General features: G+C 40.6%; 2 protein-coding genes across 4 annotated transcripts in view; both read right to left on the reverse strand.

Annotated features, from left to right (window-relative positions):
• Positions 1-143: 143 nt before the first annotated feature.
• On the reverse strand, positions 144-14,328 carry pop4 (POP4 homolog, ribonuclease P/MRP subunit). 2 transcript variants are annotated; one of them, XM_078253634.1, is made up of 7 exons: positions 14,172-14,327; positions 11,061-11,116; positions 9,477-9,706; positions 8,299-8,376; positions 8,120-8,181; positions 6,601-6,702; positions 144-3,391 (listed from the first exon to the last, which is right to left on the reverse strand). In XM_078253634.1, the coding sequence occupies exons 1-7, from the start codon at positions 14,182-14,184 to the stop codon at positions 3,255-3,257; spliced, it is 678 nt and encodes a 225-aa protein (XP_078109760.1). In that variant the 5' UTR covers positions 14,185-14,327; the 3' UTR covers positions 144-3,254. The 2 variants fall into 2 exon arrangements, with proteins under 2 accessions (XP_078109760.1, XP_078109845.1); XM_078253719.1 differs by lacking the exon at positions 144-3,391 and adding an exon at positions 3,398-5,197 and having other exon boundaries at positions 14,172-14,328.
• Positions 14,329-15,041: 713 nt separating this feature from the next.
• tpcn2 (two pore segment channel 2) overlaps positions 15,042-27,341 on the reverse strand; it is a 47,869-nt gene continuing 35,569 nt past the window's right edge. The window contains exons 19-26 of one of the 2 annotated variants that reach the window (XM_078253895.1): positions 26,447-26,518; positions 24,923-24,996; positions 24,644-24,743; positions 23,142-23,224; positions 22,978-23,059; positions 21,888-21,979; positions 21,714-21,788; positions 15,042-16,698 (exon numbers count right to left, since the gene is read on the reverse strand). In XM_078253895.1, the coding sequence (XP_078110021.1) occupies position 16,698; positions 21,714-21,788; positions 21,888-21,979; positions 22,978-23,059; positions 23,142-23,224; positions 24,644-24,743; positions 24,923-24,996; positions 26,447-26,518 (579 nt within the window). In that variant the 3' untranslated portion in view covers positions 15,042-16,697. Of the gene's footprint in view, positions 16,699-21,709; positions 21,789-21,887; positions 21,980-22,977; positions 23,060-23,141; positions 23,225-24,643; positions 24,744-24,922; positions 24,997-26,446; positions 26,519-27,341 lie in introns of those variants that run through there. The other variant, XM_078253830.1, reaches the window with a different exon arrangement.

The raw sequence follows: 27,341 nt of genomic DNA on the forward strand, positions 1-27,341 counted from the left end.
ACAAACTGACACAGTGCCTACCCGTTTGTCATCTCATGCACGTTAAATAGTTCCTTTCAGAAGTTGGTAGTGTGATCAAACACAAATGTGTTTGTGCTTCTAGTCCTCACACCCAAGTTTCAGTAAGTGCACACATGAGGACATTTTAATCACAATGACTTTATTAACATGGGCTGAGGGGAATTCTACTCTTCCACTGTGCAGTTGAGATAGAGTAGTAGGCATTTTTCACAGCAGACAGTTTGACTTGTCATAAAGAGAGAACATTAATTACATTAATGCTGGTTCCGTTCTATTTAAGTGTCCCAGTCAGTCCTGACAGTAAGCCAGCATGCACGACCCCGCAACTATCACTCATTTTATTATTTTCACCGGTGCTTTTCCTACTCTTAAATGTCCAAATGTCTGCTGTGAAAAAGACATATAGCTTGGCCAGTGCATTAGTTGGCATTGTACACAATACAAAAATATGTTAAACATTTAAAAAAAAGTTGCATTTAGAGGTCCTAAGAGGACGTAAATGTCTGTAAAACAAACTTATGTATAACTTAAAAATTATACATTAATATTTTTACGGAGTTAAAACTTCAGTGCTGATCATCACGACCAAATATTTGGTCAAATATATTTTCACAATTTTAACCTTTTAAATGCCAGTTTGTTTACATAATGCCACTGTTATGGAAAAAAAACAAAAATAAAATCATCATCTTTATACCGCGATAACTGAAGGCTTGCATCATGTGAATTCAATGACAGTGTTGTCATCATTATTTAGAATTCCACTACAAAAACTATGCACATGCATAGCTTTAAAAAAAATCCTTGTGACAACAATTCCCCTTCCTTAAACTGCTATAAAAATATGATATATTGATATTATAGTCCACTTTTACTAAGTTAGAATGTTAACTAACATTGGTCCTGATTATAACTACCAAATATTCATTCATTTTCAGAATGTTAACTCTTTAAATACCCGTTTGGTTTTTGTGGCGATCTTTCATTTTCTTTCCACAGTCTGAGGATATGTCGATGACTAGCAACAACATTGATTTTGACGCATCAAACACTGCAGTGCTCCATAATGCAGCAGCAATAAGCCGAGTGGAAACCAGGAACATAGCATTTACTTGCCTCATAGGGCAAACACGAGAAAATGTCTCAATCTGGTGGAAAACAGTAAAAACTACAATTCTGAAGCCAGTGCTCTACATTAAAAGTCTGATATAATAGAACACGATTTTATCCTGCAATCCCATTATCATAGGAGCTGAGGTTGCACTTCCAAAATTCGATTAAAAAAAACCTCACATCCAGATTTATGCCATCTGCAGTAACACAGCCAAAATTATCGAAAAAATAAAAAGCCAAAGATGTGCCTAGTGATGCACAAGGGTTTAAAATGTGAATGACTTGTTGACAGTGGAGTCACAGACAGCTTAAATAACTGTCCTCAATAATGAGAGCACGCTACAGCATGTGCACATAGCACTGGCACACAGATTTTTGGCTTCACGCAATGTACCAGATACAAACCTGAAAGTCTGGATTCTGCGGGGTTATTTATCTTCATCAGTAATCTGCCCTGAGTAAAACCTCTGCCTGTGGCAGGCCTCTCAGGTGCCCTTAAATAGCACTACTGATGAAAAGTGTTTGGCTCTACTACAATTCTGCACTGTGGAAGCACAGACTCCTTCAGCTCAGCTCTATCAATATGTGGCTATAGACGAGTTCTCTAACAAGGAAATGTGTGAGAGGCAAAGTGTGAGACATCTCCGGGAGCAGGTGGGGGAGCGGGGAAGTACACAGACAAAGAGTTGTATTTGTATTCAGTCCAGTGCGGCGTACAGCCAACCATGTTTCACATGTTCCGTTACAAAAAGGGTGCACTGTCCTCTACCGTACAATACACATCACATCATCAAACAGAATTAAATAAACTGAATACTGCTGTTAAACAGCGGACATTTTCTCCATTTTGCTCATAACATATTTTAAATGTAATCAATCAGTTCAATGACTCCTGAGAAAAAAAAAAGGGATGCAATAAAGTCTCTTGTTCGTTTCTTCACTCCTCTGTGAGCAAACCTCTGAAAAAGACTTATTACTGGTTTTGTACTCAACAGTTTAATCAGTGCACACCAATATGAGTTACTCAACAGGGCTGGGCTTTTATTAGGTATAGCTGGGTCAGGGTTGATACTTTCCTTGATGGTATCTACATAAGAGTGACATGACACAGTCATGAACCCTAACCCTAAAAACCGAATGACGCTTACTAAATTAAGCGTTATGTCGTTTCTGACTCGTTTATGTTTATGTTTATGACACTGTCATGTCACTCTTATGTAGATACCTTCAAGTAAAGTGTAACAGAATATATATATTTTTTTACTACCAAAAAAACTTTCAACGCAATCGTTTTTCCCTTTTGTCTCAAAGCAGCCATGCAAAAGCCTGACAAAAACACAATTTAAAATGATCAAAAAGCACGCGTTTAAATCCACATACGTCTGATCAAAGATTAGGTTAACAACTACAACCAGGAACCAGAAATAAACTCTGTGTTGTCTGTGCTGTCTGCAGCCGCTGTCTGTACTCAGTAAAGATCTGTTTTAAAAAGGAAGAAGCTCCACTCTGTACAATGGTGAGTGGACCGAGTCTTTCTGTAGTTCACACAACTCCAACAGAGTGACATGTCTTCTCTCCGCAGTTTCAGGGGCCACATTCTCCAGTTCCTCTTGCATTCACATAACAATACATTCAGGTTATTGACTTAATGTTTTTGAACCAGGACCTTTAGTATTCAGATCAAGTAGCTCATGAAAAACAAGGGGTGTCAGATTAAGTAGTCTTCGTCTGTATTACAGTGCGTCAGATACATATTTGATCAACATTTGATACCTATTTTTGAAAGTTGTCAATATTCAGCAAGGTGAAAACTGAACCAAAAACTGTAAAATGATCTTTAAGATGTGCTTTTACAGTATGTGGTGTGAAAAATAAAGTAAAAAAAAAAAAAAATGTTTTGGCCTTTTTGCTGGGGACCTCCTGGAACCCCCCGCCCCCCCGGACCTCCTTCAGGAACCACTGCCATAGACAATAAATAACTGCAACGCATCTGCTAAACATTGGTCATTGTTGTGGCAGTTCCTTCTGACTGCCAATAAAGGTCAGTAGAAGTCTGAGAGTGTAATGTTTCTGCACACAGCTTCCTGTAGTGATGGCACACAGCTTCCTGTAGTGATGCATCACAGGTCGATGGTTCCTCTCACTTTAAACTTCTTGGCGGAGCGTTCACTGGCTCGCTGCTCAAACTTGCTTCCATAGATGTGGGAGACGAAGCCGTTGACCTCCACCGCAAACACGCTGTTCCTCTTAGGGATCACTGTCCCACAGCATGTGGAGGGAGAGAAAAGAACAGAGGAACTTATGTGTTAACCTCATAATGTATGAATCATCATCACGGTCATCAAACCAGAGCTCAGACAGACACTCGCTTGTCAAATGATCTGAAGTTCGGTTAAAAAAAAACAAAAAAAACTCATGTGAATAAAGCCGGTGAAAAGGCGTTTCCATCCAACGGCCTTAAAGCCAATAAAAAACCTGTGCGTAATGACGTCACGTGCTATGTAATTGGTATATCGAATTGATTTGAGAGTTTATGGTGTCTCCATTCATTTTCGCACTGAATCGCACAACGTTCAAGCTAACATTTGCGAACAAAGTTTTGCTTGACAAAATAGATTGCGCTGTCTACCTACTAATGAGTAATAATTGTATTGTAATAAGTTGTAACAGTGCTTATGTGCCAGCTGATAGCGACTAATCAAGCTATAATAAGAAAACGACGACGCTATCAACACACTGCTATGATGATGCAGATGCGCGTAAATGGCCGAAGACAACGGAGACGGCCTGTGGTGTGGGAACGATGGCGCTCCAAACTGTTCTGGAAGATCGTGGTTTAGAGACACTTAACGGAAACCCTTAGGTTTAGGGATGCACTGAATCCAGATTTTTGGGGTTCGGCCTAATACCGAATCCAATGGTTAAGATTCTGCTGAATCCGAAACCGAATACTACTACCATCCTCAGTCCATTGACGCAGTAAACACATTAATGAAGTAAACAACGTCCACAGCCTCTAAAATAGTTCAATGGAACAACTTAATGTTGAATTCACACGCTCTTTTCACATCGTAGGAAAGCACATCGCTATCGCCAGATGGTTGGCTAACCAGTGTATGATGAAGGTGTTGTAAAAAGTTTGTTTATAGCACTTAAATAAGACATCCATGTTGTTTATCAGTCTAAAGGAAATGGTAAATTATAGGGTGATTAAAACTCACTATTTACATTATTTACAGTACTTGATTTACAGCTGATATGTGAAAAGGTACACAACCTTATTTGTTTGTTGTTAACAGTAATTTAGTTTTACTGCGAACCGTCACAGGAAGTGCTTTTATTTTGAAGTAGCCTACACGGAAGTTGTCTGTTGTGTACTCTTGCTAGCTTACTGAGATGAACGTGAGACGCTAGATGCAAAACGTGTCCGTCAAGCTCAAGTTGTTCACTTTCTTGTGTGTAAAACTGCATCATATTGAACAGTAAATGTTCACAGTAAAAGACGAGCGTTTTTGGTCGTCTTGCGAAGCCATTCCACTACAGAAGGCATGTTGGGTGGGTGAAATTAGAAAGCTAACATTAGCTAACGAGCAGCAGCCGAGTAGGGTTCAGTTCGGTGGAAAAAAAAATTCTGAGGTTTGGCAGAAACCCGTCGCCCAATATTCGGGCGAATCCGAACCCTGGATTTGGTGCATCCTTACTTTGGTTGAAGAATTTTCGGATTTGACCTGTTGTGCAATTATACCGACCCGTCCCTTGACCCTTATAAGCCATGGCCCTCCGGTTCCAATCGAGAAGCGCATCGCCATAGCGCTCTACAAACTGGCTACATGCGCACAGAGCGTTTGGCGAAATGTTTGGGTCAGCAAGACCACTGTGTGTTTACATCGTGTGCAATGCCATACGAACAAGGGTGATGCAAAGGTATATAAAGGCTACCTTCCTGGAGTGGATGAGGCGTTTGAGATCTCGCTGCTTAACTATAGAGCGCACCTCGTGCCACAGGTGTATGGCACAATACAGCAGACAGGACTCACGTCCTGATTAGACCCCCCGCTGAAGGCTGCAGGGATGTTGTCAATAGAAAGGGCTGGCTATCAATCGTATTACTACAGGCTGTAGTAGACGGTCTTTGCGTGATAAGGCACATTTGAGTCGGCACTCCCGGCAGTGCGCATTGGGCGCGCGGTCTTCACTACTTCTGACCCGTACAAGTGCGTCCGTTTAACCATAAAATGACCTAAAACTTTATCGCAATACATTATTTATTCTGCAAATGACGTTTCCATCAGCGTTTATCGCATAAGCCGTATATCGATCAAGAGAAAATCCGATCGAACGTATAAACTTTGAGTCGATATCCATGAAATTCAATCGAATTTTACTGTTTCCATAAGGCATTTTTTATTCGCATGTGGATGGAAACATTGCTACTGACCAACACTGGAAGCTTTCAGCAGCATTGAACGTGGGGTATACTCGGCGCAGCCGAGCTATCGAGCGCCAGTGTGACGTCATGGGAGCGCCTTAACTGTTTATACTCTCGCATGGTGGTCGCAACACAAGTTGCAAGTCTTCTCCTGAACAGAGGTGGCGCTAATGAGGAAAGGCCACCGACTTTGCTCTTTCTACGGACTAGAAGAAGAAGAAAAAGGTAAACGACGACAGAACTGGCAGCAGCATTGACATCAATGCTTCGATTTGATTTGATGACCTTCTTCGTCAGATCAAGCCTTTCATTCACCATAAAAGAACTCATCTCAACACAGTAAGTTTACAAGAGAGCCTTGCAGTCACTCAGAGTCCTGGCATCCGGTCGCCCTCGAGCTCGTTCATGCTTCCAGTTTCCGCTTTGTCGCGCGCCACTGAAAAAAAAATAGAGTGATGCGCGACCTCTGGTCGCACACTCAAAAATCGCGCCAGCGAGATCTACGTCCTATTAGCGCCACATAGGCGCGCGCCAGCTCGGCTGCGGCGACTGTAAACAGGCCCCTAGTCTGGCATAGCATCTCCACAGCGCTGTGGAGTAAGGTCACAATCATCACAATTGTCTTGGGCGGTGCTAAGCTCCGGACGCATCAACGGTGGCTCTGCTAAAAAGTCTCGGGAAGGAACTTGTTTAGGTGGAACATTTACACCCCGCAAAAGAAAACGCAACATACAATGGTTCACAAAATACAGTAATATTAGCAATTAAAGTCTCGCCGTGTGGAATGCATTTGTTTTTGATGTTAGCAGTAACACCTTTTCCTGCATGACGAGTCAAAATGTCTTCTTTAAAAAAAGGTCTACTGGGTTCTACTGTTCAATAACTAATATCGTTAGTTTGTAATTAAAACTTCTGTGGAAGTCATTAGTTTGGACAACAGAATTTTGTGAAAAGGTAACCCAGTTATCTGTCCCACCTATTAACCAACAAGAGCCAAAGGGGAGTTTCAGTGAGTGAGACACGTCCAGCTGTCTCACCTTTCAGTTTGTTTTCTTTGGTGATGATTTTGAAGACGTGTTTGAACTCTTGGACCAGAATCCCTGTAGTTCCTACATATGATGGGCACTTAGATCGGACCACTGTGAGAGAGAAAAGGAACAGACCATTGGTAGTAGCTAAGCAGCAGAGTGTTGCATCTACAAACAGGTGCCTGTAGGGTCTCACAAAGAGCACAGGGGCCATCGAACATGATAGGATACACCATTCAGTAGGTCACAAGAAAATAAAATGTAATTTCCCCTTGCGGAATCAACAAAGAATGTCTTAGTCTCACATTGACACTATACATTAGAGTTGTTTGAATGCCAGTATTGGAAAAGCCTCAGATATCGCCTAAAATGCTGGTATCGGTGAGTACGCAATGCGAAGCACCGATCCCGCTTCCCATTCATTGTCTATGCGAGCAGCTGTGCAATGCATTCTGGTAGCGTCGCGGGGACTTTGGAGGAGCGGGGCGGCGAGCTGCCTGCTCCTCATTTGCATAAAGTTGAATTCAACCAACTTTATGCAAATCAGGGGAGCCCAGCTCGACTCGCCGCCTCTCAAAAACTCACAAAAATCTTTTAAACTGGCATTTGTCGATCGGAAATGAAGACAGACCACACAGCCTATTTCTTACAATAAAATGTTTACAGAAACACATTTCAGTGAACTATTTCCGGAAACTAAGTGAAAGTTTCCAAACGAGCCGCCATGTGGGTCAATTTTGAAATCCAGGAGCAGACAGCCCCATGAGTTAAGCATTAGTCCAATCAGGTGCAGCCGTTGCAGTTGTCGGAGGGTGGAGCCTGTTTTCTTTGCTTGTCAGTGGTCATCGAAGAGAAACTGATAACTGCTAATGGCGAGCCCAGCAAGTGTCCATTGCTGGGAGGCGGGGCGATCCTTGCTGTGGAGAAACGCCACCGTGGACACGTAACATAAGGGTAACAAAGAGCCTCCATTAGCTGTGTGTCACAGCCATGGCTGCCGTGCCAACTGCTGACCGTGATGGTGAGCGGCCAATAGGGCGGCACAATTAATTGCCAATTAATCGAAATCGCAATATGGACTAGTACAATATCCAAATCACAGGTGGGGCGGAATGTTTGTTAAAGGCAAAATATTTGTCAAAACATTCTGAATTAAGTACTGTGGTGCTGCCGAGATGTCCCAGCCTACAAATCGTATCTAACAGACTAAGTCCTCGCAAAAATCACACTATAAATCAATTTTAATATTTTTCAATGAAAATGAGAATAATGATACAAAATTGATCACTCCCTCCAATATCGTGAATCATATCGCAATCGCAATATCAGTCAAAGTAATCGCAATTAGATATTTTCCTCACATCGTGCAGCCCTAGCGGCCAAATTAGCAGACAAACTACAAACAACTTCTGTTGTTTTTACAACACCTGACCCTTTCCCAGTATCTTTATCTGTAACTTCAACCACTGGATAGTGATACTGAATAAAGTCATTGTGATGTTCATTTTAGAGAAAACTAGAAATGTACCTGTGATGATGGCACCATGGAAGTCTGCTTTCAGAAGCTTCTGTTGCACTAACTGTGGATTGCTGTAAACACACAACATAACATGAGACTGAGTGCACAGGCAAAGTAACAAGAACTTCTGAAGTTTCATTAAATGAGCACTTGTTGAGGAATCTGTGTGGAGCTCCGAACTGACTTACCTTGTAGGTTTCAAACCACCGCACAGGTCAATGACGTACTGTCTCCAGAGTTCATGCAGAGGCAGGAAAAGCTCGTATCTACAATAACAATAATGACGGTGAGTACACTGTTATTCCACTATTATTCTGAATATAACAACAGTCCAAATTTGATACAGGTCACGTAAACAGCATGTTCTGTTTGGATATTCTGAATAAGCATTAATTAATTAAGCATTTTCCGATTAAGACGTTTGATATGCTGGTTTTAGAAGCATTCTTTGGACATGTATACAGCGCATTGGGAGGTACGGCCTGTTTTTGGCTTATGGTCAGCTCTGTGCGTTGCTATGGTTGCTGTACACAAACCAACCAGCCAACAGTTTGCAGGGCTGCGATAGAGATGCATGACCAAAAGAAAAGAAGGAGAAACACAGCTACTTTTGGATATTATGAAAGACTTGGATATCAACAGGTTTTTGGAAATGAGCAAACATCGCTACGCCGACCTTTTCTAGAAGCTGGTTGAAGGAATGAAAGAGGGACGCTGTGTGTTCGCTCGTCCAACAAGTCCACCACTGCTGGAACACTTTTGAAAAAATCCTATTTTGCACGGCTACATGTAAACAGGAATATTAGTGGACTAGTGACTTTAATTAGCCATTTAAACAGCTTAGAGGAATATTGTCTTTTTCAAAATAAAAGGCCAAAACCGGAATATTATGTGCATGTAAACGTGTATCACTATCAATTTTGACAAATACTTTTGATGCCGCCATGTACATCATTGTTCCAAACACATTTCTTTCCATATGAAGATCCTTCAGATTGCTCCTCACTAGGGTTGGGCAATATATCGATATTATATCGATATCGTGATATGAGACTAGACATCGTCTTAGATTTTGGATATCGTAAAATATTAAGTGTGGTCTTTGCCTGGTTTTGAAGGCTGCATTACAGTAAAGTGATTTTCTGAACTCAACAGACTGTTCTAGCTGTTCTATTATTTGTCTTTGTCATTAAAATCGACATTTCTGATGATTACTTATCAAAAATCTCATTGTGTAAATAATATTTTGTTTAAGCACCAATTGTCAATCCTACAATATCGTCGCAATGTCGACATCGAGGTATTTGGTCAAGAATCTCGCGATATCTGATTTTCTTCATATCGCCCAGCCCTACTCGTCACCTACCTCTGGTGCTCGGGCTTGATCTGGAAGATCTTCATTTCCCTCTTCTGCCGAGCGTTCAGGCCCTTGGCTTTCTTGCGGTTCCTCTTGGACTTGTCCTTCTTGGGCCTGGCGTAGCCCAGGATCAACGCCTTGCGCTTCAACATGTTCTTCATCTCATGGTGTCTCTGCTGCCGAATGCTGTTCTTCAGGAAGGCCTGGGCGAAGGCTTGGGCTTGAGTCCTGGCCAGAGACTGGAAAGGAAGGTGTTTACAGAGATGTCAAATGTCTTGTTTTCCCTCTACAGCTTTAAAATAAGCTGTCTAATGGGATTGTTGAGTGGAAAAAGCAATATAATCTGTGTATCCTCCTTTTGATGCTTTTATGTATGGATTTATTTATTTATTTATTATATATTAACCTTTATGTATGTTTTCATAACCTAAACACATGTTTACTGATTCATTTTGTTTTACTTTCTTGTTACTATTAGTATTTGATATTTATAATTAAAATAATAAAATGCGTCTTTAATTTAATGCGTCTGATTTGTGTGACCAGGAAGTTGCTGACTTATTCGTGTCACTCGACGGCAGAGAGACGTCGCCTCTGCAACATGCTCTGCAACTATGCTTGTTACTGACCTAGCTCTGGGGAGTTTACTCCACAGAGTCCTTATGTTTTTTTCCCCCCCCAGTATATTCCTTGGATTAGGATGGCACCAAGATCTTGGATGCAGCTGGGACCGTGGTCCTGCTTCACTACACCCTGCTACGCTCTGCGGTGTCCTGCTGCATCCTGCTACGTCCCGCTATGCTCTGCTGTGCCACGCTACATACTGTAACGCCCTGCAGTACCATTTTTAGTCACTGTTCCATTATCTTTATTGTGACTATTATTGCCATTGCCATCATATCCCCAACCGGCACCGCCAGACACCGCCTACCAAGAGCCTGGGTCTGCCGAGGTTTCTTCCTAAAGGGGAGTTTTTTCTCGCCACTGTCGCACTATCCTTGCTCTTGGGGGAATTACTTGAATTGCTAGAATTGTTGGGACTTTATAAATTATAGAGTGTGGTCTAGACCTACTCTAGCTGTAAAGTGCTTCGAGATAACTCTGGTTATGATTTGATACTATAAATAAAATTGAACTTAATCAGTTAACATGGATGGCAATGGCAATTACCGGGTTCTAAACAATACTTTTTTCGATACTAATTTTGTAAAATCCATTTTAAAGTGCCCATATTATGAAAAACTTTCTGGGATTTGGGGTGTTATTTTGTGTCTCTGGTGCTTCCACACGCATACAAACTTGGAAAAAAACTACGTCATTGGCTGAAACATTTGGTGTGTGCTAACCACTTTAGCTAATACCACATCAGCTAGCTGTTTCTCCAACTTCGGTCAGTACAAGGCAGGATTAGCCGGGAGACTTCTTCTAAATGAGGGCGCACTTCCAACTTTGCGTGGAATACCTGCAGACGAGGGACATCTATCTTGAGATGATAAGATAATTGAGAAGGTGAAACCTGTTTTCTTTTCCCCAGAAAAATGAAACCGCATCAGAGTGACGCATCTGGAATACACAGTGACACTATCAGCTCACCTCCACACCCAGATCCTTCGCCAGATCCTGGGGAATCTTGGCTCGAACAAGCGCTTCTGTTGAACAGGACAAACAAAACTAGAGTTACACACAAGACCTTAGGAACCGGACCAGGATGCAGGAGGTGATGCTGGGCCAACGTAGACCCCGGCAGTCAGCCTCAGACTCAGAGACGCATGAAAAACATCTATCTTGTTGCTACCAACAATGCTATTACTGCCTCCAAGAAAAAAAGGGACAGATTGGCTGAAACTTTTCCATTATCGATTACAAAAAGTATCTATATTTTTTTTCCTATCAATTGATTAACCATGGAGTCGCGGGTTCAAGCTGTGTCATACTACAACATAACAAGGAGAGAAACTGCACATTTAAGAAGCAGCGGGCTAACACTGTTTGGCATGTGTGCTTAATAAATGACTTACCCAATAAATTATCGAAAATAAGGGCTGGGTTAATATAATCAATTCTCCAATTAAAATCCGATTTTTGTTTGAGTGATCCGATATTGAAATCCATCTTTTACCACATGCCTTATCACCATGGATGTGTGTCTTGTGACAGTTAATATTACATATCAGTCATTTACAATCATGATTTTGCTGCACATGCAAAATATCCTAAGGAAAAGCCTCTGGATCTGAGGATTTGAGTTAAAAAAAAAAAATATATATATTTTGAATATTTTTTTTGGACTGGAAAGCTGTAGGAAAAAATAATAAATCCGGTTTTCCAGAGTGTGAGAGAACTGTGAGAATGAAGCCAACAAAGCTGCCAAAGGGGAAATCTTTAGCTGGGCTATCATCTAACCCGTTGACTTTGGTGTCGGATTTCCATGTTTTAGAATAAGCCATTGCACGAAAAGCAAACTTGACAATGACCTGAATACCTACATGTCAAAATATCAGGTGTCAGGGGGGGTTGGCGATGGAAGCTTTTTGTGCTGACTGACAACAAGGGCCGTTCAGGAAAATCCAGTTTTTTATTGTTGTTTCTTTGAAGGCGGGACATTTTCTGTGACAATGATGAACGAGCCTTTGCAAAAGCAGACTAGAGAGAAGACAACCGAGATCTTTTTACAGAGTAGACAGACGTGTCTGACTAGCTTCTGTCTGTACACACAGAGTCAGAGAGTCAGTTCTACTACTCCACTGATAACAGCAACAAATATCAGGCAACAATTTAACCCGTGTCTAGGCCTGGGCATTATATATCGATATATATGAGGCTAGATATTGTCTATTACAGTAAAATGATGTCCTTTTCTAAAGTTATCAGACTGTTCTAGCTGTTCTATTATTTCCCTTTACCCACTTAAGTCATTATATCCACATTACCGATGACTATCAAAAATCTTATTGTGTAAATATTTGGTCAAAGCACCAATAGTCAACCCTACAATATCGCCGAAATATCGATCTCAATGTAAAGGTCAAAAATACTGTGATATCATTGACGTTTTGATTTGTCAAAGCCATAAAAGCACATGTGGGTGGCCGGGTTAGCTCAGTTGGTAGAGCAGGTGCACACACAGTTTATAGAAGTTTACTCCTCGACGCAGCGGCCGTGGGTTCGACTCCGACCTGCGGCCCTTTGCTGCATGCCATTCCCCCTCTCTCTCCCCTTTCGTGTCTTCATCTGTCCTGTGGAAACAAAGGCCTAAAAATGTCCCCAAAAAATAGCACAGGTGGAAACAATACCATTAATTAAGACCGTTCCAGAGAGCCAGCATGCTGGAATTGGCACATGGAATTAGGCCTGCATGATTAATCGTTATTGGGGGGGCATTTTCGGCCTTTATTTTGATAGGACAGCTGAAGACATGAAAGGCAAGCAGTTAAAGAGTGTGCTAAGAAATCATTCCGTTTTTGATACTGTACTTAAATTGGCAATTGACAAACTCCATTTCTCTAAAAACTGAAGCTGTAGCTGCAGCATGTTGATTGACATGTTTTAATTATGTAAAGACATGTTCAAGGAGTTCAGATAGAGCCTGTATCAGGGCCATATTTAGTTAAATGTGTTATATGTCATTATTTTTGGTAGCCTACTGTACTTAAATGGCCAGTACGTACTTTATTTTCTTTATTCATTGAAGCCTCTGTGTTTACAGGCTTGTGGTGATGCGCAATAGGTGCAAAAACAAATCTATGTTTGGTACTGCCAATTTGTTTTGTTTTGTCATGGTTCATGTGTGCAATAAACGTTCCACTTCGTGAGAAAAAAATCGTGGCAGAGAATCGTGATATCAATTCTAAGCTAAAAAAATCGTGATTCATATTTTTCCCCGAATCGTGCAGGCCTACATGGAATACAGCCAAATCCATACAGCATTAATTATACCCATTTATTTGAAAAGCAACTATCAAATAATTATCCACATATCCATTAATTATAGTTTATAGAAAAAAGATAAAGTACTCACTACTAATTGAGCCTTCCATTTTTTTTATCTAGTAGTACATTTTGACATCAGATCTTAATAAAAATGTAAATTAGGTGCTTTCTGCAACTCCTTTACCTGTATTGCAGGGTTTGTCGTGATTATATTGCAACGTTATGTCGCTAACGTGGTATACATGCAGTTTAGTGTCCCAAATTTCCCATACAATGTCCTTAATTAATTATGAACCTGCTAAACCACCTGTGCTACCCTAATCTTACCCCTAACCTTAACCCTAACCTGTCTCAAATAAGAACCTCACCAAAATAATTTGGGACACTAAACTGCACGTAAGCTAGCTAACATTATTGTATATTAACGTTATTGCTCTTTTACCAGCAGTCCAATATGAATGTTATACAGATAGCCCTTGTTAACGTTTTCTGTAGTAATATTTTGAATGCAGTCTTTTAATTACACGTTTCTCTGAACGGTATTGCTCCTTTTTTTTCGGAGTACTTCTTCCTAAGAGCATGCCTGCACAGGTATTATAAAGACATAGGCGGTTATTATCAGCCTGCCAGCAGAGTCAAAGTAACGTAGCTAGATATATTGTTGGATATGAAACGAGGTTTTAACATGAGGTTGATGAATGTCGCGTTTATGGGTCAAAACTCATCAACTCCTAAAACTGCAACTTTACTTCCCTCGTGGAAACTTAAACTCACCGCTCACTGGCATGTTTTCGCAGAATTCAACAGCAAAAAAACGGCTCAACACTATAGCTATTAGCTAGCTATGTATCTAATAAGACAGTTGGGAAGCAGCCATCAAAACAAAACGAACTCGCTTCCTTTGCCTTCTTCTTTCTCTTCTTCTTCCGGGTTACGTTAGCTTGCGTAAGCATGGACGCCTGGCCAATAGTAGTGTGTGAATACTATTGAAGGGCGGGTCTTGGCTTGGCCATAGTAGGAAAAAAAACAGCCTTCTACAGTCAACACTACACATCACACGCATTTTACAATTAATGTCAATTACATTAAATACACTAGGCTACCATTAACAATTCGACGCAATGGCCAGTCTTTTCAAATGAAAAACTAAATAAAATGAAAGAAAAACAATATTTTTTATAGAGCCTAATTCTATTTCTTCATTGCCTATCATTCCCCCTCCCCTCTCCCCCACTATCCTCATCCTGAATCTTCGAATCTACTATGTAATCCATGTGTTCACACTTTTTTTATTCTACCCTCTCTTTAACATGCTCTGTGTGTATGACATGTTTCTATAACTCACAATTGATACTGTAATGTATATGCTCAATTGAACTTCATAATTCATGTATCTGATGCAACGCCTAGCCTAAGTTTACAACTACATACTATCATTCAAATCTCTGTTGCTCGTTGGTAGATATTAAGGATCGTTTCGGTTCTCGTTTTAAACCATAAACTACAACTAGTATAAAAAAATAAAAACCATCCATTAGCCGAATAATTATAATTAGACGTGATATTGCCTACAATTTCAAACTGAAAGGAAGGGGACTACCCTAAGTGAAGTGCTTCTCTTGATAGAACTAAATAAAATCACAATTTAAGTCTTAAAATATTTATTTAAAATCTGTTCAATTTTTATACACAGTTATAATAAAACAGTTCACACAATGCAGAATGAAATACAAGCTGAACAAAAAATTGCATTTCAACTTCCCTATACATCCAAACCTTTCAATAAAAATCGTTCCCGTTTTTTTTCTACAAACAAACCACATTTGAACTTTATTTATATACATATCAAGGCACACTTTGGCTTTGAATAAAATCTAGAAATCTTGTCTAAAAAAATGAGATGTGAATGCTTTATGGCAGATACCCCTCTGCAAAGTCTGAATATCTGTCTGTCTGTTTTTAACTGAGCTTTTTTTTATACGCCATCTAGTGGATGGTAATGCAGCCTCACCAGCATCACAAATACTCCCAGAATATATGCCCCTTTCACACACGCATATGTTGGCCCAGTTTTTCAAAAAATGTAATCTGGATCAAATTGATACGGATTTGGAAATCCCATGTTTTGATATCCAGGATCACCTGATCCATCTTACTTTTATGCCAGTTTTTTTTAAAGCAACATTGGATTGGATCAATGTGATCCAAATACCAAATTTCAGGATTACCAAATCCTGTTTACCAGAGCCTTAAATGGAAACAACAGTGTAGCCTACTGGCTAAGCAAAGAACAACAGGTAGGCAAAATACTGGTGGCCACAAATAGCCATTGTTTGTTTTAATTTTTAAGAAACAGAAAAACTGTAAAAAACAGAAACATTTTACATTCTTTATTTTGTTATGTTTTTTGTTTTTTTTGTTTGTTTACCATATCTCATTAGATGTGACATGCTTCACATATGCTTCAAATATGAAGAAATGTTTATATCATCAGTAAAAAACCCTCTCTGATTTTATTTGGTTCCAAAAATCACAACTGAATCCACCCTTCTGATGGGATCAGGATAATCCTGTTTTTTTTGGACCAAATAGATCCCAAACCGAGTTCAAAGCCAAAGGGCAGGTTTGATCCAGATCAAATGTAAAATCGGATTACATGGTCTGATCTTAGTTCGGAATCCCTCTTTTGCTTTTGAAAAACCCATTTCCAAGATTTTATCCAATCTGTGATCCGAAATCCCACTGGATTACTTTTGAAGAACTGGGCCCTGGAAATTAGACATATTGGTGTCTCAGGCGTGAATATAATATATGAACAGATACACAAAGCTACATGTTCTCAGACATATATATATATATATATATATATATATATATATATATATATATATATATATATATATAGTATATATGCAGTATATGGATGGTTATAAAAAAAAAAAAACTTTTGGTATGAAACACTACATTTACTTCCACCAAGAAGCTTTTGTATTTGGTTCTAATAGTTAACAGGTTGTCTCGAAAACCTAAGATAATGATAATAATAATAATAACTTTTATTTATATAGCGCCTTTCATGAAATCCAAGGACACTTTACAGAATTACAGTGGCTATACTAAGGGAGGTTGTAGGCTGTGGTAAACAAGTGGTGTTTCAGGAGTCTTTTTTAAAAAATGTCCAGGGATGTAGCATTTCGGGTATCTGCAGGGAGGGTGTTCCAGAGGGATGGGGCTGCAACACTAAAGGCTCTGTCTCCGAAGGTACAGAGTCTGGTGTGGGGAATGGAGAGCAGGCCAGCGTCTGAGAACCGCAGGTTTCGGGGTGGGGTGTATGGATGGAGGAAGTCAGAGAGTAAGATAAGTTTAATTTCAAATTATTTTTTCATTATTTAAGTGTGTGTGTGTGTGTGTGTGTGTGTGTGTGTGTGTGTGTGTGTGTGTGTGTGTGGTAAGTTAGGCCAGTGGCTCCCAACCTTTTTAGTCTGAGGTCCTCCCACAGCCCTATCAGATGAACTCACATACCTGGTTATCAATTCCCAATGTATGTTCCAAACACTATTCATTAGATAAAAGTGGATACTGTTAAATGTTTGAACTTTCATTATTAAGGTTGGTTTGGTCTAGCCTGGTCCTACCAGACTCTGGTACATTTCATTTGTACAGAGAGTCTGGCCACTCTCCATTGACAAGTGTTAACTTCCTTGAAGGCGGGTACTCTGTTGAAGATTAAAACTACTGGATCTGCCCAGAGCCACTCTGGATCTGCCATAACCAATCGCTAACGTTTGGTCGTGATGTATGTCATGCGCATGTGCAACAAGAGGGGAGACTGACAACAACTATCGGCTTATATTTAGCATTAGCACCTCTAGCGTTAGCCTTAGCCAACTCCTTCACCACTAACGGAGCGAGCTGGAAAATCAAACTTTTCCCGAACCCCGTGGGGAGGAGGGCCACAACATCATGGCCACCAACAAAACTCAGCAAAGATTGTTCTTGCTCGGGTTTTAACTTCTGGATATTCGGCAGCGTTGCCACAACAGACCGAATGGCTTCGCTCGCATCTTTCTAGCGCACGTCCTCAACCTCATCGTTCTCAGCCACTCCCTCTGTTTGCTGATTGGACCGCCAAATATTTGGCCGGAGAAAACCTAAGAATATACCGCGAACCCAGACGGAGTACTGAAGGAAAATGAAAATTGAGCGGAAGTAAGTAGGAGGGCGGAGCCAGGCTAGGTTTGGTCAGCAATCCTAGTACTACTAGTCTACAAGGCTGCTACTCCTTGGAGGGTAGTCTTGCATTGCCAGACCGTCCTCCACAGAGCTGTGAAGGAGGGTCTGGCTAGTCCACGCAGCATTCTGGGATGGGATAAAAACGTGCTCTGGTTTATTGGCATTTCTTTGAACCAATCACAATCGTCTTGGGCGGTGCTAAGGGCCGTAGAGAGCAACATTGCCCTGCAAAATAGCCTCAGGAAGGAACCTGTGTACGTTCAAAAGTTGTTTTAGTCGTGCAACAGAAAACCCAGATTGGACAGATAGTCTTAGCTAGCTGTCTGGATTTACCCTGCAGAGATCTGAGGAGCAGTTAATCATAGTCCTCAGAAATCCACCATAGTAACACAAACACAAAGGAAGAGGAAGGTACCGGACATCCGGCCTAAAAAAAACAAAACCCATCAGGCAGAATTTCCGGCGGCACTGGCGCAATCCCAGAAGTGGAACATCGGTGATAAAGACTACTGAATGAACGTTTTAATTGTTTGTCCATTAGTTTTAGCTAATCATTTGAACTGTTTAATCATCTATGTCAAAGATATATTAATTACTTTTAGCAAACAGGTGTTACAGCTGACTTAATGTGGATATATTCTTTTTAATCAAATCATATTTTCTATTTTTTTCAAATTAGTTGAGCTACTCTTCAATTTTCCACGTACCCCGTGGCAACAGCAGAAGTACCTGCTGGGGTACAAGTAGGCCAACCCCCCCTGGTTGGGAATCACTGAATCAGGCCACAGGTCAATAAGGAACAAGTGGGTGGTTTTTTTTTGGCGTGGATCCGGCAAAAAAGTAAATGTTATCATCGTGAGATGAGACATTTTGAACATTTCCTTATGAAATTCTGCATTTAAATAGGTGAAAAGAAAACTGGCACATACATACATGTACAGTAACTGTGTATTAAAATGTGTAGTAATGTGCAGAACACCAGGAAAAAGAATGCAGGAGTGCCAGTAACAGGTGTGTTTCCTGGTTCCTGGTAGATGTTTTTCTCGTGTGGGCAGAAATGTACTCGGATGATTGCAATTCCCCACATTCTACACATGCGAAACAAAAGTCCCACAGCAAATTTCCCACAACAAGTGAACAATGGAAGTGTTGATTAAATAACAGCCAGACTTATCTTTTAAGCCATTTTTTGCGGGGGTGTTTCCTATCTGAATCGAGGTTCTTAAGACAGAGGTTGTTGTGTCTTGAACAGATTGTAAAAAGCCCCACGAGCAAAATTTGTGATATAGGAAGTGAGGTGAAAAAATATAGGAGCACCAAGTTCCGCGGAAGGAAGTAGGTCGGCGCGGGGAATGGGTCAAAGCAAGCGGGACTTTCACTCAGGAGACCTCGGTTTGTGTCTCGTCTGAAATCAAAAGTCAAGGGTCACTTTTTGAAATGAGCCGACTTTTACAGACCTTAGTCCGTGACGCAGTGACGTCCTCATTTAACAGTTTCACGTGACTCACTTTAAGCCAGGTTATCAGAACAGATCAGATCAGGATAGATTCTAAAACTTGCAAATAATTAAAAACTAGTGACTCCCACAGACTCCCCCTACTTCCCTCAGGAATCTTGCACAGAGGAAACAACAGGTTTGTGGTCCCCCCCCCCAAATAATGTGAACAATGCTTGGTGCTTTCAGACCAACACCATGGTCGACAGAAGCTGTGCCCTGCGGGAAGGGCACTTTCAGACCAACGATAAAGCGACAGCGATCTGGCCATTTTCCGCAGGGTTGTGCGATGGGGGGAGTTTCACTTAAACGGCCCATTTGTGCGACGTCCTGTTGTGTTCTTTAACCCACCCAGTGTAACACAAGTAGACTTTATATTTCACAATTATTGTTTTCCGTCAGATCGTTTGTAGATCTCGACATTTCCGAGCGCACTTCAAGGCAGTTTCATTGCCCAGAGAAAGAGAGAAATTAAAGAGACGGAGGGACTGAGGAAACAATCAGCTGTTCCACAAACTCCCGGGCAGTTCGCGATTTTTTTTTTGCAGGATGGTAGGGGAAGACTCATCCCTGTTTGGCTCTCCCTGACATTCTTACCCTAACCATAACCAATCCCACTCCTCTTGCCTAAACCTAACCCTCCTCTTGTCTAAACCTAACCAAACCAACCAGAGCAGGCAACGAGTACTAGCCATTCAGGGTTGAGTTCCCTAATGAATTTTCATGAGTCTTCCCATACCATCCTGCAAAAAAACATTTCACGGGCAGTTCAGAACGTGTTTTTGGCTTTCTTGTGGCAGCAATAGAGGCAGCGATGTTTCCTGTGTCCTGTACAGGGCTCTGGCTACATGATTGGCTACTGCAGGGTGAAGTGGGGTTGTGGTTTTAGCAGGGTGGCAGCGGCAAGGTAAAGGGACAACTGCTGTTTGCATGTGCACAGTTATTTTACTTACTTTACTTCTACTTTTCTGTGACACTATACGTACGCTCCTGCAGTGCAGAGGAGAAAAGACACCAACCCATCTAGGATGGTCCCTCAAAGAGACAACTTAGATGTGTTCCACATAGCAGATCACATTGGGAAAAGGTTGTAGGTTCCCCGCGTGAAAGAGGCATAAGTCACTGGGAGCAAGTTCAGATTTCTTAAAAAGCTGGTGAAGCCATTTCACTTTTGAGTTTCCACATAGTTTTTTTTATGGTTTTAGTGGTGGAACGACTGTATCCAGTGAAAGATCAAATCTGCTAATTCTTTTTAAACAAGCACAATAAAGGTTATTCTCATTTTACAGCAGCAGTACATATACATATATATATATATATATATATATATATATATATATATATATATATATATATACATATATATATATATACATATATATATATATATATATATATATATATACATACATATATATATACATATATATATATACATATATATATATATATATATATATATATATATATATATATACATACACTACACACTCCACACACACACACATACATTTCAAAGAATAAAACCTGAATTGAATTGAAGTGGTTCTCAAACTTTTTTCAATAAAGTAGCCTCTGAACAGCGCAAAACATTTTTGGTAGAACAACAACCTAGACTATATAGAGGCACACTACAGCGCAGCTCCATCACTGTCTGATTTACTATACAGCAACCTTGTAACGGAAAAACACTCACATTTTCATTTTAAATGTTTAGAATCCATCCCTAAATTCATTCAGTATTACATTATAATTTTTTTTAGGAACTATGCATGACTGATATTTATTTAACTTAACATAAAAAAACCAAAACATTCACGTACCCCCTGCAGTACTCAAAAGTACGTGTGGTACCCCCATTTTGAGAAAACACTGCTGTGGAGGCTCTGGAGGGGTGGGGGGGGCAGTGCCCCTGTAATATTAAGCCTACAGGGGCCTATATTATGCCTATATTGTGCCCCCCTGAAATTTGACCAGTTGCCAACAGACATCTGGCACCCCCTCTCTCCATCTCTGCTCTCGGGGCTTAGCGCCGCCCAGGACGGTCGTGATTGGTTTAAAGAAATACAAACAAGCCAGAGCCTTTTTGTCCCTTTCCCAGAATGATTAGCAGTAGCCAGACCTTACTGATAGGTCTGACAATGCCAGGCTAATTGTCATAGTGTAGTTCATGGGAGAACCAGACCTTGTGCTTAATATATTTGGTTCCCCTAAAATCGCATTAAGAACCGCAGTTATTGCTAAATACTGTACAGTATTACAGTATGGATTTGGCCCACAACTTGTGGTTCTTTAGCTCCGCCCAATCATGTTGATCTCAACCAATGACATGACGTCTGCCTCCACAGAGCCTCTGTCAGGTAGAAACCTGTGTACAGCTTGCAGTGGTTCATGAACAACATGACAAATCATAACAACATGTGCTTCCTACTTGGTTCAGTAGTAATCCAGATTAGAATGCTGTAATATTGACATTTTCAGTGCTTCTACCACACAATAGACTCATTTAGTAACAATAAATGATATTGTGTGTGTGTGTGTGTGTGTGTGTGTGTGTGTGTGTGTGTGTGTGTGTGTGTGTGTGTCACCAGTGTAGGTGTAAGTGGGGGTGTTGGTGTAGTTGACATAGCAATTCCTCTTCAGTTGGCTCCTGGATCTGCTCTCTGCAGAGAACAGAGGAATGATTGGACAAAGAGTTAGCTATAGCTTGAGAGATAGATATGTGAGTTATAAGACTTGACCCAAAAATAGTGTCAACCTACCTAAACATGAGCTGAACAGAGGTTTCATATCGGATCCTCTCCACATCTGTAACGGAGCAGCTATGACTACGGTCCCACTTATAGATGAAGTTCTGTTAAAAAAAACAAAGGAACAAAGAGTATTTGTGCGGTTTGCAAATTTGAATATGTAGTTTATATGTATGTATGTAAGTGTTTTCTTCAACAGGTCACACAAACCAACAATCCCTTTCTTATCTCCATACCCTGTTTGTGTCATTAAAGATGTAAATCTTTAAAACAAAACACCTCACAAATACTTTAATTTAAAAATAAAGGTCAAATAAAATAAAAAAATAGTAGTAGTCTCACATAGCCAGGCCTGTCTCCACAGCGCTGTGGAGTAAAGTCTGGTTCTCACTCCGAATTTGGGCAGTGGCTGTCAGCGTCAGATACGACGCAAAAAAAGCACCCTTCAGCGCGCGCGTGTGTAGAACGCACCGGGCAGAGGAGCAGCAGCAACGCGGCGCTGTAAGATGATGTAGTATTAAGAGCGACAACGGTAGTGAGTAGTGTGAAATGCCGTAAACATGTTCTTTGTAAATCTTTACAATCATTCCCCGAAAGAACCAAGCAGCCTTGCTGCACGATCCACATTTTCTTCAAAACTTGCCATTTTCAGCGTGTAGCTCGCTGACTCAAAGGCTCTTATTGTTTCCCGAAGAGAACGGAGTTCGTGAACGGCAACACAAAAAAACAGTGGGAAGTCTGAGGTTTTGCTCACAGGGATTTCTTTTAAATACTTTTACCTCATTATTTGAAGCTTTGGTCATGTTCAACATGAACATCGGACATTGTAACATACATATATATATATATATATATACATATATATATGACAGAAAATACATACACACTTCTTTAAAAATAAAATAACAAAAAAGAAGCACCTGTTCTGTCACACCAGACTGATTACTGAATAAAGTGGCTAAAATGTTGAATAAAACATAAGTAAATGGTTTAATATACCTTGTGCCAGTATACCAGCATCTAAACTGCTGATATGTTAAGTCTTTTTCTGTAACCGTGTTATGAATGAATGCGTCCGTCTGTGTTGTCCGAGTGAACTGACCTCTAAGATGAGCGCCACAAACAGGTTGACCCACATGACAGAGGAGGTGAGCCACCAACACACAAAGTAGATCTTCGACCACCTGGGACAAAAACAAAACCCGTTCATCAACATCATCTCCGGCATGAGCTGCTGCTGCTCCCGTCAAATGTTTCCTTTCTTACTCAGTGGTGTATCTGCTGTATGCATCCATGAAGGCCTGCCAGTTGTTGACTACCATGACATCATACAGCAGAATGAGGGATGCCTGACACAGAGGGAGGGAAAGACACGCTTGTTTACTCTTCTGCACTTTTTTAGTCTGAGTTTGAGTATATCCCAGCAGTCTTCAGCAGCACACACATATGAAATCACAGTCCCGAAATCATCACAAAAGTACATCATAATCTTCGTCATCATCATCAAATGTCAAACTAACGAATGTCAATAATTACTTTCAAAAGTGTGACATATTAAAGTAGCTACAAGGAACTCTTAAATGTTTCTGAAACTGTGTAATGTTCCATCTGATGATCATAAATGACCTGTAACAGCAAACGAGACTAACAGTGAAAAGAACGCTGGTTTTATATAGTTTTTATTAATGCCTTTCCCCTTAGAGCTGGGCAATATATCGATATTATATCGATATCGTGATAGGAGACTAGATATCGTCTTAGATTTGGGATATCGTAATACCGTTAATATGGCATAAGTGTTGTCTTTTCCTGGTTTTAAAGGCTGCATTAGAATAAAGTGATGTCATGTTCTGAACTTACCAGACTGTTGTAACTGTTCTATTATTTGCATTTACCCACTTAGTTATTACATCCACATTACTGATGATTATTTATCAAAAATCTCATTGTGTAAATATTTTGTGAAAGCACCAATAGTCAACACTATGTGTGACACTGGGAAAAAGCCTGTGTTTGTGTATCCAGCCATAGGCGCCGATACACAAACATACTGAACAATACTGAGCACCCACGTGTGCCAGACTGCCAGTAAGCTACATTTAAAATTAAACATTGCAGTTGGTGCTAAGTGGAGCGTCTGTCATAGTGTGATTGGTTATATCGGTGGCATTGATTCTTAATTTCCCACGAAGCTGATTGCGGTTACATGTAAGTTAAACTTTTCATCTCCAATCCTATCTGTATCTGTGAGAAGTGGCGCTGTCCTGAGCTGAAAGATAGCCTACTTTACGGCTTTATTATCGAGCTGTCCATTTCCTAAGGTTTCCTTTATTTTTTTATAGGGCGTGCGCCTGTGAGCACCCACGGAGGAAAACATAAATCGGCGCCTATGTATCCTGCCAGATAAAAGGTAGCAGGAGATTTCTTTATACAGTATAGGCCTAATTGTATTTTAACTGTATTTAGGAAGTTATCTGCTGTAGTTATGGCTGATACTGGGGAAGGGCCGTCACAGAAAAGAAGGAAATTAAACAAAGTAAAAGCTACTAAAAGCTAAAAAGGGAAAGTGACAGACAACGGGCGAAACCGAGTCGGGCTTTCAACAGATGGAGACAAATACGGGATTGTAAATGATTCAAAAACGACCCCGAATTGGCCCTCTGTGGTTGTACATGGAGGTCTTGCTAAAAGGGGGAGAAGTGTAAAATACAAATACCTGAAATCAAAAGAAAACAATGAAGATGTGACTGGACTGTTATGTTACTCACAGCAAAGTCATCAAAGTTATTTGGCCAGTAGCCCAGCTGCTCATAGGTGCCACACTCCACGCTGGAGGTGATGTTCCCCATGGAGGAATTGGAGGGCACACTGGGAGACACACACACACACACACACACACACACACACACACACACCACACACACACACATTACAATACACGATCAAGGATTTAGTGTTCTGAAAATGATTTAGTGTTTCTGCATCACGTTATGAGCCGCGTTGTGTTTGGACTGGATCATGTGTTCTTCCTGCCGATGACATCATACCTCATCTCTGGAGGAGGTTTAATGGCTCCTTCAAACAGCCAGATCCCAAAAACAGCAAACACATAGTACACCACCTGCACACAGAGTGTCAAACAGACAGCCACCAGTCCCCATGTTAGGGATACTCCCTGTACATCTTCACTGCTCTGCACCTCACTGGTGTCAGCTGAAAACCTTGTGTCTCCAACACATAGCTTTTGGGGCTGTGGTAAGCAGCCTGGTTTAAAGCTATAATGCGTAGTTTCTGTCTCCCCCATGAGGAATTCTAAGTAATGACAACAAAACTGTCGGAGCGTCCACATGATGCAAGCCTTCCGTGATCGCACAACACCCCCCACCCCTCCTCCACGCAGTTGCTAGTAGCCAAGGAGGACACGGAGGATTAAAAAAAACATGATGGACTCTTCAGAAGAGGTAATTGTCTTCACTTGGTTTTCTGCGCTTGAAAGTCGCCAGACGCCACCATTTTTTTTAAACATAGCCATCAGGGCTTTAAATTAACTTCTTTGATCACCAGCCAACATGGCTAGTAGGTTTTTAAAGTTACTAGCCAATCAGATTGACCACTAGCCACATTTTATTTCTTTTCCCTCCTCTTTAATCTTCTGTTTCCCCTGTCTCTTCAGCCTTCATCTTTTTCTCTTCTGGTTTCTTAAGTTTTTACTTTTCTTTATTTTCAGCTGCTCTGACGATCCATTCACCTTCTCCGTTTCAGCGTAGCTCGTGAACGATACCGCGCGCTAGGCACGTAGCCAATGGTTGTACGACACGTCAAGACATGGTGTTCATGGGAAACGTAGGATATACAAGCAGTGTTGTCAGATAAAGATTACGTTTCCAAGCCAAACACGCACACAAAACTGCCCAAATTTCTTGGCGGAAAACAGACTTGTTGCATCATTTCTGCAGCCGGCCGATTCAAACAGACGCAGTGTTGTTTGCTTCATACATCACCGGCCAAATTGGCTCGTAACTTTCCAATGTTCCCTGCCAAAGTTAACTTTTACCCGTATTTGGCGGGTTGGCGGGTAACCATACTGAGAAATACAGAGAGAGTTGTGTGGAGCTGATAGTCTTAATTAGCTTTGTAGCAACTCATTTGGCAATGGCTTGAATGACGTTCATTAATATAAAAAAGTTACGCACTATAGCTTTAAGCAGAAAGACCAAACAATGAGTGCTTTTTTTTAATTTTTTTTAACAATATCAAGAGTTTCCAACAGCTTTATGAGCTGAAGATGACGATCCCACATCATCATTCAGCCTATTTAAAAGCATGAACATGACCATTGAGACAAGGTTTTCACACAATTGAAGCATTTAAAAATACATATATATATATATATATATATATATATATATATAAAAATGAAAAGCTTTTTTAAATTTGGATTTCATTTTCATTGCTCAAATTAATAATTACAAAATGTGTCTGTGATAGGACTCCATTGCTTTTTTTTTATTTATAGCAAACAGTATGCGTAAATCAGCTGCCTTATTTGAAGTAGCGTATGCTGAACTCACCATCAGTATCCCTGCGAAGGCTCGGAGGTTTTTCACCAGGTCCAACAGAGTACTTGCGACCAAAGCCATGAGCTGGACGACAAGATGAAAATGTATGAGAGGCAAAAAAGAAACAAAGACAGACACAGCATCCAAGGCCTTTACGAATCTCTTTAACACTGAGGCGTTGAGGATACTCTCCTATGTGACAACTCTTGTATTATTGCTAGTGCTGTCAAACGATTAAAATATTTAATCGCGATTAATCGCATTAACGTCATAGTTAACTCGCAATTAATCGCACATTTTTATCTATTCTAAATGTCCCTTGATTTTTTTTGTTCTCATTTTAATGCTCTTATCAACATGGAAAAGTGGAACGGCTCGCTTTGTGCTTTTGTCACCTGGCTTTGGCGAGGGGGCGGAGAATTGGCATCAGCTGTGTGCTTGGCCATCAAGTGGTATTTCAGACTGGACGTGCTGCGATGACAGCTCAATTCACAACGACAAAACACACAGATCACTTTGGTCTTGTCAATGGAACCATTTAGCAACTTTTTAAAAGTAAACTTTCCATTCAGAATCTTATTGGCATCCATTTCGGCGTCTCGCGCTCGCCATCCACTCAAAACGTAACGTTAACAAACGTTAGCCTACTACTCTTTGGCCCAGCTCGCAAGCCCCAAACAAGTGTGTGCGGCGTGCCTGTTGTTTTGTTTCCGGTCTAGTTAGATCCGGTGTGGTGTTGTAGTTTTTCTAACGTTACTAGTTGTTGCAAACAGCATGTGAAAAAAACGACAAAGTTTGCTAGGCCAAAAAACACGTTAATCTCGCGATAAAAAAATGTACGCCGTTAAAATGGGTTTGCATTAGCGCTGTTAATAACGCGTTTAACTGACAGCACTAATTATTGCCA

The sequence above is a fragment of the Sander vitreus genome, chromosome 1 (genome assembly GCF_031162955.1).
Source record: "Sander vitreus isolate 19-12246 chromosome 1, sanVit1, whole genome shotgun sequence".
In the NCBI taxonomy this organism is placed as follows: Eukaryota; Metazoa; Chordata; class Actinopteri; order Perciformes; family Percidae; genus Sander; species Sander vitreus.